The sequence below is a fragment of the Carettochelys insculpta genome, chromosome 23, assembly GCF_033958435.1.
Source record: "Carettochelys insculpta isolate YL-2023 chromosome 23, ASM3395843v1, whole genome shotgun sequence".
Classification (NCBI taxonomy): Eukaryota; Metazoa; Chordata; order Testudines; family Carettochelyidae; genus Carettochelys; species Carettochelys insculpta.
In genome coordinates this window covers 9,425,000-9,441,681 of record NC_134159.1, presented here as the reverse complement: position 1 = coordinate 9,441,681, position 16,682 = coordinate 9,425,000, and the positions used below count along the sequence as shown (strand labels likewise).

At 39.1% G+C, this 16,682-nt stretch overlaps 1 protein-coding gene across 10 annotated transcripts in view; it reads right to left on the bottom strand.

Moving 5' to 3' along the window:
• Positions 1–230: 230 nt before the first annotated feature.
• VPS13D (vacuolar protein sorting 13 homolog D) overlaps positions 231–16,682 on the bottom strand; it is a 225,761-nt gene continuing 209,309 nt past the window's right edge. For all 10 annotated transcript variants that reach the window (XM_074975870.1, XM_074975874.1, XM_074975877.1 and 7 more), the window contains 3 exons: positions 10,332–10,463; positions 3,204–3,444; positions 231–1,851 (listed from right to left, as the gene is read on the bottom strand). In XM_074975870.1, the coding sequence (XP_074831971.1) occupies positions 1,720–1,851; positions 3,204–3,444; positions 10,332–10,463 (505 nt within the window). In that variant the 3' untranslated portion in view covers positions 231–1,719. The remainder of the gene's footprint in view (positions 1,852–3,203; positions 3,445–10,331; positions 10,464–16,682) is intronic.

Below are 16,682 nucleotides of genomic sequence, written 5' to 3'. Positions count from 1 at the left end.
ATGCAGAGAAATGTATACCAGACGTGAAGCATTAAGTCAGTTTAGTTTGTGTAATGGACCTTTATGGATTTTACATTCTAACCACTTAGACCACACACATCAGCCAAACATCACAGATTCTCCTTGTGTACTGAACATGTTACAAGACTATCAAATTGTTTTACTCTAGCTTTAAATATAAAAATATTCTGATTGTGTGCCTTGATCTAAGAACTTGACAAGTAAGCAAATTCAAAAGTAAAACTTTAATGGACTCCTTATTTCTAATCTAAAGTTTACAAAAAGAACGTATGTTGAGAAAACTTGCCGAATTCCAAAACACAGTTCCTCAGTAGTTTTGTGGCAATAGCATATCAAGTGATTAAATTTACACAGCACATGCTGTATTGCAGGCAGAATGTCACTGCCATTGTAAATCACTTTCAGAGAGACAAAGACCATCAGAGCAACATTAGAGAGTAAAGAGCAGGTGATTCCTTATATATTTTAATTGAAAAAAACTTACAAAATAAGACAACTCCATTACAGATCATTTTTTCTAGTTTCTTTGAATTACAGGACAATCTTTCCTGCAAGGCAACAAGATCACATTTTGGTTTTGGTAAAGGAACATTGCCAAGGTTGAGGAGCCCAAGTCTGACAAAGTACCTCTGCCGCTCAATACTGTATCTGTTCAAAAAGTCTAATGAGGAGGTGTATTTTTAAGATGCCAAAGCAAACAACGCAATGATTTTTCAAATCAACCCAAACCTGTGCCAGAAGTCAAACACTTATGGGCAACCCTACAATGACAACCTAACTTACTAAATCACACTTACTAAATCAAAGGGTGATGAAGGAAGAGTGTATGTGAAACCAATATATTAACATTTCAGGTTTTGTCCATTTAAACTATCTTCCAAATATCCCCTGCAACTGGCTTATATCAGTATAGTTCTGAACAAGGTGTGGTTATTTTTCTGGAAACTAAATTCAATCCTATTACAAAAAAACAGTCTCTCTATTAAGTACTTAAAAAGTGCTGTTAAACCAACCAGTAAGCCCTACCACTCTACTCCAGTAAACAGATTCAAAAAGTGTTGTGAATCGGGTGTAAAAAAGGCAGTGAACTTCTGTCAGAGTACTTTATGCATCTGCTTTTAGTTGCACCCAGGGTCCTGAAAATTAAATAAGTGTACTCCTTATAAGAATATTTAACCACTCACAATACGGGTCTTGTGTGTTCTGGTTCCCAACACCACAGAAGACAAATGAATGTCTTTGTATGACATCTATATCTCTCCACTCTTTAGAACAGCTTTCTAGAGAGAAGATGCTGATTCAATTAGTGCAATATGACAATATAGCTTTTCTTTAATTTCTTTATAGTAAATACTTTTATACAGACTCACAAACTGTTTTTCACTTCCTTATTTACAAACACCATTATACATATATACAGGTTATCAAAATACAGAACTTCTTCCATAATATTTCAAATGTGTGTCACTGAACTGATGACTTAATATTTTTTTGTTTTCCCCAACTAAATAAGCCCATACAGCAAGCACTCTAATTGCACTTGTTTCCAGTGCACAGTGCACTTCAATTACAGAATACACTTTCTGCGAACTAATTTTTCTTCTTTCACTTTATTTTGGAGACAGAATACACCTGTTCCCTGGATTAGTACTTGCAATAGCATTGGGGAAATTCAGTCTGGCAGTAAGTAGGATGGTTTCAGGAGTCCAGCTCCAGTTGTTCTTGGTTTTCATTGAGTCTTAACATGAGTTGTTGCTCATAATAAAGGCTCTTTGCATAGTTTATTTCTTGAGATAACTTTACTGCTAGGACTTCAGACTTCACATGAACCTACATGAATAAGAGTTAATTATACAAACAACAGTATTAGAGTAGTGAGAAAACGTAATACCACTGTGAAGAGAAATAAAAATACCCACTTTAAGTAACGAGCTGCAGTTATCAAATTTGTCATCTAACTGCAGTGACAAGGCAACTTACTTTAAGAGGTGATCCTACCTAGTGTTGAGTAGGAAGTTAGGAACTGAAACGTTGTTTTTGTTCCAAGACGAACCACTTACTCATTTTTCTGTCTCTAAAGTAGAGCTTTCCTCACCTAGCTCAGCACTGAGGGTGAGTGAATTAGTGTTTGTAAAAGAGTTTTGAGGTTCTGATTCACAGCATTTTAATTACGTATATGGAACTTGGCTCAAAGAGATGGGTAACTACGTATGCTAACATTAGGTATGCAGCTTTCGCTTGTGGGAAAGGGATGGGACATACAAATACTTTGAGACAGTGATTTTACCATCTTTTCTATTTCAAATGAAATTGCCCAGGACAGAGGCAGCCTCTTATGGGGCACTGATCTCTGCTCACACCTCGAGGGACTCAGCAGACTGGAGAGGATACAGTGCTACCACAAGGTGAGGCAGTGCAGAAGTAACACTGTAAAGCAGTCTGGATAAGGTTTCTAGGTTTGTCTGTTTGTTTTAAATCAGATTCTGACCCCTCTTTTATCATCTTGGGTAATGTCCTGCCTATCATTCTGCTTGGATTTTTTGCCTTCGGGAAGCAGAACAGTCTCCACATCGGTCAATGATACCATCCTTTATTCAGGGAGTTGCTAGATTTTCCTTGATCTTTCTCTTGAACTTCAAGATCAAAAGTACCATATCACTTTTGCACCTGGGTCTCCCTGAGAGATGGGCAAAACACTATAATAGACTATAGCATCTACTTTTACTGCTGGCTGAACGATGATTTCCTAATGAAAGGGCAAAGAAGACAATATATAGGTTGAACCTCTCTAAACTGGGACTGCCTTGTCTGGCAACATCTGTGGTTGGCAGAACCACAGATGCTCCTACACCAGAGAACCTCGGTGGCTGGGAGTCTGGTAGAAGAAGGCCTGGCGGCTTTGAGCCCTGCCAGGTTGGAAGTCCAGCCAAGCTCACTGCAACAAGGCCAGCAGCCTGACTGAGCCAGTGGCAGTGGGGACAGAGGCCAGCAGCAGGGCTGTGGGGCTGGAATCTGGCAGCAGCTGGGTGAGGCTGGTGGCCCTGCCAGGTCCAGGAGGCCCATCAGGCTAGCAACAGCAGTGTTGGCATTCAGGTCCCTGGTGGGTCCAGCAGCAGCATTATTCTACTGCCACAGAAAGCAAAAAACTTTATATGAATGGAAAGGTAAGTACTGGTCCTTACCATAGGTTTCTGCTGTGATGGGCCTGGTATTGCGACACCGCTACTTGTATTCACAGCTTTCTTTGTCAGTTGTACATAGACCTTTCCATGGTCCTTAGAAATGAGGCAGTGGTAGAGATCATCATACTTGACTTCCAAGAAGATGGCTTCTCTGTCTACATAATCCCCACTCTTCAGAAAATAAACAGCTTTGGATGAAATCAGAACACAATAGCTGTCTGTGTTCTCCACTGCTATGAAACTGCAAAACAAAAAAGAGAAGTCAGGGTTGTCTTGCTTCCTCTTTGTAAAACACTGAGCTAGGAGGGAGACTATTCTGTTCTTGTGCAGGTCGGACCTCTATAATTCAGACTTCACTGGTCTGGCAATATAAGCGGTCCAGGACCTGTGGCTACCTGTTTAAAATCTAAACCAAGTAGATAAATAGGATAACTAACTAATGCCTTTAGGGTTTGAAACATTAACAGCATTTAAATCATTTTTTTTAAAAGAAGCCCAGCATGTTGTGGTGAGACTGCTCCTCGAACACATCATTTGCATTTACAGTGACAAGTGGCTCTGTGAATTGTCATTGCCAGAGATAAATGCATGAGGGGAAAAAAACAAAGGAAGGGTACAATGCAGAAAAGCCCTCCTGGAGTAATCTATTAATGGAAAGTATTCGTGGAAGATTCCTGGCGTGATTCTTTCACTCAGAAAATGATGGAAATCTTGCTCCTATTACCCTATTTATTTTATTGAGGGGTGAGAAGTATGATTAACTTAGCTTGCTGGTTGCTTTGGTATTAAAATCCTCTTTTATAAACCAGTGGTTCAGACAGATGTAGGTTGATACATTGCGCGCAATGTTTCTCATATGGTAGAACTGATGAAAGTTGTGCCACCAGTAGCTACAGCTGATTAGTAACTGGATTTTCTGTTCCATGAAAGATTTTGAAATTTTGACATGTTTTTCATTTACTAGTAGGGAAAAAAAATCTCAATTTCTTTTTCCCTGAATGGCTGCCTGACTCCCTGGCCATCAGGAAAGCATGTTGGGGAGCCAGCCAGGCTGGGAATCAGCCACTTTGGTCCCAGGCTGTCTGGCAACCTGCTTGATGAGCAGCTAAGAAGCCAGGGAGCCAGAGTTTGCCAAGTATATTATTCCACTGCCAGCAACCATTGAACCCCTGGGAGCCAAAGACTTCCAGGCTCTTGGCTCTCCATCAGCCCCACTGACAAGGAGCTGGGAGCTGAGGTTTCCTAGCAGGCTGCTGAAGTACCAGCAACTAGATTACAAAAGGATCGGGTTCATGAGAAATTGGTCTGGCTTCTGCAGTGCTGGAAGGTTATCAAAATCAACATGCTCCTGCAGAATGTTTCAATTCCAGTGAACTGGCATTTTCTGATGCAAAACCATTTAGCACAAACATACATTTCCAACCAGTTCTACCAATAGTATTTATTAGAAATTCAGGAACTCCTTCTGCGAGGTGGATCCTACCACCCCTTCCTCTGATATTTCTCGCCTTACACTAAATAGTGTGTGAAAGAACTACTTCTGGAAAGATTTAAGTGAGTTTCTTTGCATCCTCCCAGCACTACTCCTAACAACAAAAGCAGCATATTCACTGGATCCTGTGCTACAGTGCTCCTTATGATCAGTCTCCTCTTAACAATGAACAAGGTCTTTTCACCGAGCTAAGCAATCGCCCTGAAGTGGGGGTGCAATGAAAACTGCACAATGAACAACCAATTCGGGTTTTGCTTTTTATTTTTAATCCTGAGGGTCTATAACATGTCCTGCAAGTTGTCAACTCCAGAGGCAAATGCTTTCAATGATATTTTATTTATTTCTGTATTGGCACAAAGCAGAATAATTTGGTATGTCTTCTTCCACCTTTTCCAGTAACAAATTAGACTCGCAAAGTAGGTTAGAATAGCATTAAAGCTGAAACAAAGCATAGAAATTCTGAGTTTTGCTTGTCTCAGCTCCTTTGATCCAGGTTCACTTTGTTTAGTTAATAGCGAGAGCATGGAGCATCCCCTGACAGAGGTATAGATTATGATGTATGTCATACCTAGGAGTTAAATACATGGACTGATTCAGCTATTTTGCATTTATGTGCTCATCTCTGAGATATTACATGAGCAGGCTCATGCTGTTGTGGCTGTCGTGTTGGCACATTGCGTGGATCTGCAGAAAAAGGCTTGCAGAGAACACTAACTTGGTAAAGAGCATAGGACAGGTAACATAAAGTTGTCAGTTTCATTAGAACAGCAACACAGTCTCTGAAAAGTTGTGACAGGCCCCTCAAGCTCTGACCATTGGGAAGAGGGAGATTTAAAAGGTATGGAGGGTATATGGTAATTGTTCTTCTGCAAAATAATTTTCAAACTGCCTAACAATGGCTCTAAAAAAGTAGAATCTCTTTCCTACAGACATGTTCATACACTAGTGAACAAACACTAAAAATTCCATTTGGCACCCTCAGGAAATAGTGTGAATAACAAAATCTAAAACCATATTTAAATTTGTAAAATGCCCAACTAGTGTTCAGGCTCCTTTGGTGACTCAAGATGTTGGGTGTATGTAAAGTATTTCACTTTTGAATTCTCATTGTTTTTATTTTGATCTTTCAGGCATTATAATTCTCTAAATCTCCTTAATTCACCCTAACCTGCCTCCCATATTCATCACTCAAACTAACTAATCTCTCTAGGGAACCCTCCTGCTTGCTGCTTAACCTTTCACCCCTGATGTTAAACATCTAATTTCTCTTCTCTAGCTACTGGTCAGGCAGCAGGTAAACGTTGAGGGTTTTTTCTTTTGTTTTTGTTTGCTTTGGTTTTTCTTAAGGAGAGAAAAGTGAAGCACTATACTTTGTAATGTACCGTGAGAGACGGCAGTGACATTTAAAGAATTTGTCAGCAATAACATTGGCTTTAAAAACAAACAAAAACATGGCCATCCCCTCTCCATGCTGGGAAATTTCTTGTGTGTGGTTTGAAAAGGAGGGGAGTGACACAGTCCAACCCCCCACCACTGAACCATGCTTCTTAACAGAGTGCTCCCAGCCACCTAGGCCATGGTGTGATTGTATTTCTCCCTTTTCCTCCCTTCTCTTCTTCCCCTCCTACTAACATTAATATGAAACAACGAATCCCCTGCCAACTGACAGTTATGGGAGTAAAACCTTGTATGCAATGTGCTTACTCCAGGCTACAGTCAGTATGCCAACGTTTTGTTTGATCTCGAGTTAATCCTGTGACTCTGCCTATTTTGTAACCCTGATAGCCAAAGGCATAGAAAGGCTACAAAAGGGGCATTTAATGTTTTTTCTAACTGTGCAAGAGATGTTTTGTGGCATGCTTTAGTTTATTTCTGATGAATAAAAAAACGTAACCCTAAAGTCACAGGATTATATACGATGCAGTTTGTTTTGCTAATATATTTTCAAAGGTCACTCAGGAAGTAGCAAGTACAAATTGAACCTCCCTGGTCTGGTACCCTCACAACTTAACTGATCCCAAACCAGGGAAGGTCAATGCCAGCCCCTCTGCTGCTTTCAGCTGTGGGGCTCTGCTCTGGCAGCAACAGAGCCACTGGCACTGATGGGGGCTAGGCGGAAAGTGCTCAGAGAGAGAGGCAGGGCACCCCTCTCCCATTCCTCTTCTCTTGAGTTGAATACCACAATCAGTTATTTGCAGTGCACTGGAAGCTTTGGGGTGGACGAGTTGCTGAGAGAAAGACCCCTAGGCTTTCCCCCATGAGTGCTCCAGCTTGAGAATGACAACTATCAAATCTGTAACTGTGTGTCCAGGGAGAGGGGGAAAGAGAAAAAATCCAACACCTTCAAAACCAGGTTGTAATGTGAAACTACTGGGTTGGAATTCGTATGCAAATCTGACACCATCAGAATGGGTTTGAACAGGGACTGGGAATGGCTCCCCCATTCAATAAGTAATAGTGAATAATTTACTCAGCTTCTTGTCCACATCCACCCCGACTGAATTAGCTCTGATGTAAGACTCCCATCTCAGTATCCCTACCATCTGTTTCTTTTTCTTTGACTTCATACATGTGATGAAGTGAGTTGCAACTCACGAAAACTTATCCCATAACATTATTAGTCTTTAAGGTGCCTCCAGACTCCTTGCTGTTTTTACTGTTAGCCTGTACATGTGTCATTTAGCATATCAGTAAAGACCTTTGAAACTAGTCTGATTAAAATAAAGGCTAACAAATTTAATCCATTTTGCTTTAGTTCCCCTCATTCACACAATCTACGTAACCTGTATTTAGGCCATTGTATTCTGCATACTCTTTGCTTGACAAACTTCTTTTTATAAAATAACACAAATGCTTCCCTTGATCTAGCACCTCTTGAATTCAGTTATGGAGTAAAATGAATATAACATCAGTTTGTATGTTGCTGTTCCCAGAGTCTGCCTGATAAAATTCTTCTCAAATGCTTGTTTATCTTACTATTTCTAGTTAAATAAACATTATTTCTAGTTAATACTATTTCTAGTTAATAATACCAACTTACATTTATCTGCTATATTACTATACTTTTAAATAGAAGTAACTTACACAACTTTCAATGTTTAAACCTTTGCTACATATAATTTCTTATGAGGATATCACAGCAAAGATAATAGAGCTGTTACATTTTCTGAGCACTGATGGGAATTTTAAGTTTATTCTAGAGTTTATATTAGAGATAGGCAGAACAGCAATTTCTCATCTTGACAAACCACCGTGACAAAAAAGGTACTATATGTGATATCTATTTTAGAGACAAGTTAACTGAGGCACAGCGAGATGAGCTGACTTTGGTCAGAAGTTTAGTCTGTGAACCGCAGTTTGAAATGATGGTTCACAGAGGATTTACTAGCCAAATGGTTCTGGTTTTCCTTGTTCATCTAGCAGCTAAACTGCAATAAAAGAAGCTAATAGAAATATCAATTCCTATTATTATTTTGTGAAAGTATTTGCCACAAGGAAGTTATGAAATTTCAAATGGCAAAGGAGGCAAACTGTGCAATTACAAAGGCAAGGGGAAAGAATCATGGGACAATCTCTGTTAAAATGTAGCCCATCCTATAAGAAACTGTTATATCACTGTTTCTGCTATATATAAAAAGCTACTTAATGACAGACTGTTCATGCCATATTCTGGCAGACAAGGATTTTTACTTCAGTTTATTAATTTCTCTTGATTCAAGTCACTCCATAAATCAAATTAGTTTAAAGTGTGGGGGGGCGGAATCCCATCAAATGTTGGGGCTATCTAAATTAAAGCAAACAGACTATAAAAGAAAATTGTATTTCTTGGTGCAGTTCACTGAATATTTAAGCCCCGATATTCTGGTGTGCCCAGCATAAGGAGCGCCCATGAACTCGTTGAGGTTCTCATAGCCCCAGCACTTTAGAAAATCATTCAATGGATTTCCTTCATGCTTTTTTACAACAGGCTAGATTTGATTTGCACTGATTTTTCTTTGGGGTGTCAGGGACATATTTCGGGGAACAGACTTACAAAAACCAAGGGCAGTGATTTCCTGGTGAAACACTGACAATTTAGCAAATTTGTAGTTAAACCTTACTTTTGTCCTAAGTTTGTCACACATCATTACTCAGTTTCTTTTGCCAATATCCACTCCTTTGTGCTTAAAGCTGCATGAACTGAAAACCAAAATAATAGATGTCCTTTTTTTCCCCGTGGTCCTACTTTTCTATGATTTAAAAAAATAATGAAAGAAAATGAAAATTTAAATGAAACATGATCCAGTAGAACAAAGCAGAAGCAATCAGATCTCTGGAGAATATGTGGGACTTCAACTACATCAGGAAGTAATTACACAATATTTTCCAGAAGTGAAACAGTGAGCCTAACTGGAAAAAAATGTGGAAACATTTAGTTAGAACAGTAGAGCAAGGTATTATGGCCCCTTTTCATTGATTAAACTTTGAAGGAAAATATGCAAATAATCAGGTCTTTAAAGCTGTTTTTAATTACCATACTAGGATAAAAGTTAGAGGTGCAATTTTGAACTGGCTTTCCATGAGAAGAGAAACCATTTTTTGCTGAGTGTTATTCCTGTTGCTGAGAGTCACGCTGAATGAATAATACAACAGCTAAAGTTGAGTTAGACATTTTGTTAATTTCACTGATGTATTTACTCATTTATCCACAGGCATACACACTCCCACAACTCCACACCCACCCCTTCACTCATAAAAGTCTTATCTGGAAAAATCTATATAAAATATTTTAACTCTCAGGACTCAAGTTTTTTCCCAAATTTCCTCCCCAACACCCCAACCCCAAACAGAAGCCAGACTGTGGCCCCTGACACTGAAAAGTCTGTCAATGGAGTGAGTTTCACTACAGCAGCAGAACTTCCTGCCAGAGAGTCATCTCTAGTGCACATCCAATAAGACAGGCTTGTGTAAAACAGCTGTCCAACCTCTTAGACCCCCCAACCTGAATAGTACTATGAAGAAAGCAAAAATGGAGAGAACAGAAAGGTCATGGTACCACAAAATTAGACACACTGAGACACAAGGCCAGGTGTCAAGTGACATAATTTCTCTATACCCTCACCTTTGTGGAATACATTATTGAATTTTTCTTTCAAAGCTAAATGAGAGTAATAAGACCAATAATATACAATTAAACAAGATTGCCACATCATTTAGCAACATAAAAGATCAGGTTCCTTCTTCTGCAAATGTGGAGAGAGAGATTGACCATGTAATTCAGGAAAAGGACTAGGCATCAAGAGACATGAGTTCTAATCTTGGCTTTGCCACATCCTATGTGAGAGACCTACAACTATTTACTTAGTATCTGATTGTTGCCATTTCCCTTATCAGTGAAAACAAAGATTATGACAATAAGGGTTTTGTGAGGCTACATCAAGCCCCATTTGAAAAACACGTAAACATGCTTGGAAGAGGAGGGATGATGGAAGTTATCATGCACCAAAATGTCCTCCAGTAAATCAAAACCAAGAGAAATAGATGACGTGGATTAAAAACACAACAAAACAAAAACATCTTTGTTATCATAAAGAAACAAATGTGTTTTCATATAAAAGATTACACTGTAACACGGCAGTTGCCAGGTTAGTACTTACAACTCATCTTGGATGTTGTCTGTAAGTTTGAATAGCTGTTCCTGTCCTTCTGCCTGGCTTTCTGAGTACCGGGGTAAGAGTCCTTGAGGACCTCGACAACAGCGTGGCTTCCTCACTCTCTCGGCCTGTGTCCTACATACAAAACACATTAGCTGATTTAATGGGACTTTTCTAGTTTACCTTGGTAACTTCAGTCAATGTAATGTTTCATATTATAAACAAGGTTTGGCATGGAAAACCCCATTATCATGTTCTTATTGTTATCTGCTTTAAATAAATACAATATTATTTTATCTGAGGGTCTCTCTAGTATGCCCAGATTTTTATCCTTCTTTTTACATTTCTCCTTTGAAATCTGCGCTGAAATTGAAAAGGACACGGGTGAATGTGGTCAAGCACTGTGATGCACAATGGCCTGCAAATTTGAAACAAAACTATGTATTAATCCATAAAGACTTCTAGACTTTTTCCAGAAAGAGAACTCCCTGTGTGATGTATCCAGTTATTGCGTTTGTTATGGAAGCTCACATGTTGATCAACAGGAAGGGAACAGACTGAAAAGTAATACACACCCACAAGTATTCTGCACATATTAATGCTCTACTCACTGGTAATTGCATCAGTACTACAGTGTATCTTCACTTTAAAAATATCAAATGCTTTTGAAAGTTTGGAAATGACAGGTTGAATGGCTCTAGTTCAGCTCTCTCTTGTCCAGCAACATCTGTGGCCTGGCATGACTTTCATTAGCCGGATGTGCACTTATCATGGGTGTGGCCAAGACTCTCTTGGTTCCATAAAGTTTGTTTACAGCCCCCAGTCCTGGATCTCGATGTTCTGTGCTGTAATTTAGCTAATTTACCACTAAATGTCTTCTAAGAGCCCAGTAAGCAGTGGAAGTGTTGGTAGTGCTGCTAGACAATGTTGCCCTCCCATGGTTTGGCAAATTCTCTGGTTCAGCACCAGTCAGGTTCCAAGGGTGCTGACCTAGAGATTCAACTTGTACCAACATGCAGAGAAACTGCATGGTGGAATACCTTTTTGCCTCTTCCTAATGCCACCATATTGAGACTGCTGCTTGCTGTTCAGATCTCTCTTTCAAGCTAGTAATGTTAATTTTTCTAGAGGCTATTAATAGCCAAGTGCAGTATTTTTGATTATTAAACACTATTTCTCCTCTTAATGTTTTTCTGCTGTGTTTGTAATGAACTGATGCTGTCCCTTTGATCTAACATGGGGAAAAATCCCACGTAACAATTAGTTTACTTTTTAAGCTGCTTGGCAACAGCACACAAGAGTACTTGCCCTCAGAGTTTTGCTTGCTGCAGATGTTTTCTCTGGAGTCCTGTTATTTCTTCAGTGCTTTTCCTTTTCATCAACCCTAACCCTATATTCACATATACAAACACACAAACTCTACTCTTCTCTGAGTTTTTTGGCATCCCTGCCCACTAACTCTGATCATGGCAAACTACATTTTTATTGCCTCTACTCTTCTTGGTTACAGCTACACTCAGACAAGTCATGTTCTATATGTCCCTCATGTGCTGCTTTTGACTCAATACACTGCTTTATTTGCCATAACCATTTACTTACTGAGTCACTTGTGATTAAATTCACGTTAAACACTTTGACTATTGCTGCTTCCACTGGCTTTATTTTCTGTTAGCCTCTGTGTCACAGAGGCTACATCTACATTAGCCCAAAATCTTCAAAATGGCCATGCAAATGGCCATTTTGAAGATTACTAATGAGGCGCTGAAATATATATTCAGCGCCTCATTAGCTAGCCAGTGGCTGCAGCACTTCGAAATTGCTGCAGCTGGCACCGCGCGGCTCGTCCAGACAGGGCTCCTTTTCAAAAGGACCCCGGGAACTTCGAAATCCCCTTATTCTTAACAGCAGATAGGAATAAGGCGATTTTCAAGTTCGAGGGGGCCTTTTGTAAAGGAGCCCTAACTGGACGAGCTACGGCAATTTCAAAGTGCTGTGGCTGCCGGCATGCTAATGAGGTGCTGAATATGTATTTCAGCGCCTCATTAGTAATCTTCGAAATGGCCAGTTGCATGGCCATTTCAAAGATTTGGGCTCATGCAGACACGGCCAGTGTCATTCAGCTGGCTCTGTAGAAGTATGAAATGGAAACCACTTTTTCCCCAATGTCTTGAAATGGAGAGAACATGCTATTGTCATAAATACTCTTAGGTCTTCCAGAAGTCTTTGTTTGTTTTCGTCTCCAAATTATTCTTATGTGTGCACTTGAAATGCACAGGTAATTCGTGCTGGTGAAGAGAGGATCAATGTCAGATCTGTAGGCTGTTACTGAATTAGCATATAAAACATCAACCTGAAATGCCTCAAATGCGTAATATAGCCAGAACTGTCATCCTTAGCAAGTTTCCAATGTTGCCTTTGCAGCTAGATTACATTCTCACAGATTCCTTATTAGTGCTGTCTAAAAACTTTGCTATGTATATCTAATTCACCTACGAGCTGCTCCGCTGGGTGTGGTTTAGAAACCTCTAGATAACTAGTGCCCAGCCTAGTCTTTCTTGCACTGGAGAAAAAAGATAAAACAATCCCCAATCATGTTGTAGGAGGTACCATGAGAACTTACAAAGATGTAAAATAGTAAAACAGCATTTGATAGGTACAGATGGTACTTCAAAGTAAAATTAGACAGACCTTTAATCCATTTATCCAAATTCTTACATTCTCCTATTTCTAGGCAGGTGGAATAGACTGAGAAGCAGGCTAGTTTGCAAGCAAAGAATTTAAATAAATAGAAGGGTAAAGGAGGTATTATTGCCTATCCCTCAGCTTCTCAAAACCTTTTACTTCTGAACCTTACTTGTGTGAATTTTTCCTTCTCTCCATACACCACCTTCTCTACAACTTTAAAGGCACATCTCTTCCACTCTGCATCCATATACTTACAGGAGGCTTTGACAACTTTACAAAACAAACGAATTGTTGAATATGAAATAAGAGATTAGAAATTACACAGCAGGCACAAATTGATTATCAGATTTAACTTATCATCATCTTTTCTTCCTGAGTCTGCACAAACTTTCTCCTCCTTCCAAGGCTTACAATTGCAAAAATTCAGATCAAGAAAACAATCCATACCACTGAGAGAAATAGTTAAGCTGACCTAAGCCACACAGCACTAAATATACAGAATTCTTCCTTCAACCTGTGTGACAGAAGAATACCACCCATGGCTATAGTAAAGGCTTGTCTATACTTGAAATGCTACAGCTGTGCTGCTGTAGCACTTTAGTGTAGAGACATGACCTACATGGATAAGAGGAGTTCTGTTAGTATAGGTTATCTACCTACCTGACAGGTAGCAGCTAAGTTGACAGAATTCTTCCATTACCTGGTGCCGTCTATACCTGATTGATGTATCTGGATCAACCCACTTTTTTAGAGTAGACTCAGATGTGCTGCAGCCTTTCTAGTGTAGACATAGCTTCTACCAGCAATATTTCCTTTTTGATTTTTCGGACACTTCGGCCCTGCTGCTACACAGCTTTACATTCTAGTGAATGAAGAATCCCTTATCTAATTAAAAAAAAAATAAGCAGCATCGCCAAAGTGAGACGAGACAACACGTGAGATCTTACCTTGGCTCTGCCACCAAAGTACCATATAATCTTGGACCAAGCACTGTATATACTCCTCCACGTCTTAGGGTATGTTTTTACTACCTGTAAGATCAACCCAGTCAGGGTGGAACTTCTGGAGTTCTATTTCACATGCCTTGTGGGGATCCACAAAATTGAACTTTCAGGGTTCGACAGTCAACCCCGTACTCCTCAATCTTGCAAGGAGTAAGTGAAGTGGACAGGAGAGTTTCTCTGGTTATGCTCCCTCACTGACGACAGCCAGGTAAGTTGACTGTAGCTAAGTTGACACCAGCTAATGCAATTGCGATCTACAAATCAACTTTAACGTCTAGTGTAGACCTGGCCTTAGTCTCCCCCACTGAGAACACACAAGACTTCTAACACTACATACTTATCTTACTGGACAGTATTTTTAAGATGCAAATGCTTTATAAAAGCTAAGTATTGCAACCATTCCTATTCAGAGGTTGAAAACTAGCATACGACAGATTAATGTTCTTTACTTCACCTTTAACCGATCCAAAAAGAATATTTTTACCAGTTTCAATTCATATAACTCTCCAATAAAATGGCATTAATATGCACATTTAAATCAGAAATGGTTTTGTGACCATTATAGTTCTGCATAAGTATATTTTTTCCCACATATGTAAAAGTAGAGAATTCACTAACAAGAAACTAAAAAGAGTGAAATAAAAAGTCTGAAGCATGCAATTTTTCATCAATAGCATCTGTCTGAGTTGAAGCAGCTCCATTAAATGATCATATTAAATTGCAACCTAAAATGTTTAAACAAAGATTTTAATTCGAGGAAGAATTACTTAAGAAGCCTCCTGTGGGAGAGAATAAAAATCGATGGACAATTTCAATAGTCATGTATGTGGCCAATTAAGACAACAGTGGGCAAGTGCTTAGAATAAGACGCTAAGGCTACATTTACACAACAGCCCTATTTCAAAATGTCTTATTGCAAAATAACAACCACATGCAAAATGTATTTCGAAATAGCACCCAGCTATTTCAAAACAACAATGCTGGATCCATAGCGCTATTTCAAAATAGTGCCATTAGAGCCCATTATGGCCTATTTTTCAATAGGAATTATCCTTCTGGAAATGAGGTTTACCAGAATTGAAATAACGCATTCGTTCCAATTTATTTCAAAATGCCATGTATGTCATTTAGATGCTGCCAACGTTATTTCAAAATATCTGCTATTATTTCGGGATAACTTGGCTGTGTAGATACAGCCTAAGAATCCTGGAGTCCAGTCCGCTCTCTGTTAATTATTCACACTGTGATCTTGGCCATGTCACTTAACTACTCTGTTTTCCTGTAGGTTAGAATAGTAATAATAAAACTTCACAGAGAGTTAATCATTAAATACTTCTAGATCTGTGGATGAAATCTGTATGTACAATTCTTCACCAACTTCTAAAAGCATAATACAATGCTAAACAACATTTGTGTTTCTTAATGAAAATGCAAAATGTCTGAGGGCTATAGAACATACTCCCACAATAGGAAGTAGAGTCCCACCCTATTTTTAAATCTTTCTGCTAAGTCTCACACTCCGTCACACATACCTGTCAAAGAAAAAACAGAGTGCCTGAATAGCCCAAATTTAGGAGAGAAGAACCACCGATAAATTACTGTGGCTGGGCAACCTGCACTGGCTCTTAAATCTTCCTGCAGCACCTAGATACTGTAGCAACAAGTGATTCAGAAATGTTTATATAGTGACAGATTTAAGGAGTGACTGGTTTAATCTTAACAAAAGGTTGACACTAAAGCTACAGATCAATCATTAACTTTCCAATGAAAAACTGTTCCATTATGCATTAGGGAATGTGAAATGAATAATGTAGCATTAATCCATCTGCCATGGAACTGGCATCAAAGTGTCCAATAATTTTCAATACATAATATTCTTACAGACACACTCAAGCATGCCATTTTTACTAATATTTTGTCAACTTCTCTTCTGCAGCACAGCATCTAGATGCATCTAAAGGGTGGCAGGAGACTGCTGTGAAAAGTGGAGACACTAGGGTCCTTCTAATCAGAACTATTCTGCAGAAATCAGGACATCAGACAATGCTGGTGTCCACCGTCTGGCTTAGGAGCAGATCAGAGAAACAAAAGAAAAGTGCTAGGCATTGCAATGAGTTTCTTAAAGACTCTTGGCAATTTATGAATTAGTCTGGAAAAAATTAGGAGTACAGTATATCTATTAAGCTGATGTATTTATTGTTCCTCACTGATCTTTGGTGCTAAGATGTTTAACATGGTGACAAAAGTTAATTCTCCTCTCTGTGGTAAAAAGGTCAGCTGCCTTTTAATTAAGTGCCACTTAATATTAACACAAATTGTGTTGCTTGTCTAAGTCCATCAGCCCTGGGCAAACTGGTTTGCTTGGTCTGGATGGCTAAAAACATTCCATGCTACTTGGATTTTTGGGGGATTTTTTTAATCTACGATTTGTTCTGCTCTCTCAAGTTACATTCTGGAAATAAAAAGCACCAATGATGAAATACAAAAACCTGAAAATCTATAAAGCAGAATCAACAGTGGTATACCCACATCTGTGTTACATTAAACAAGCACTCAACAGATTCACTGATTCTTTTTTAATAAGCACACAAAGGCAATACAAGACAGAAATGCCCTTAATGTGTCTACTAGTCACAGCAGGAAAGAGTGCAGCTCAATGGAGACA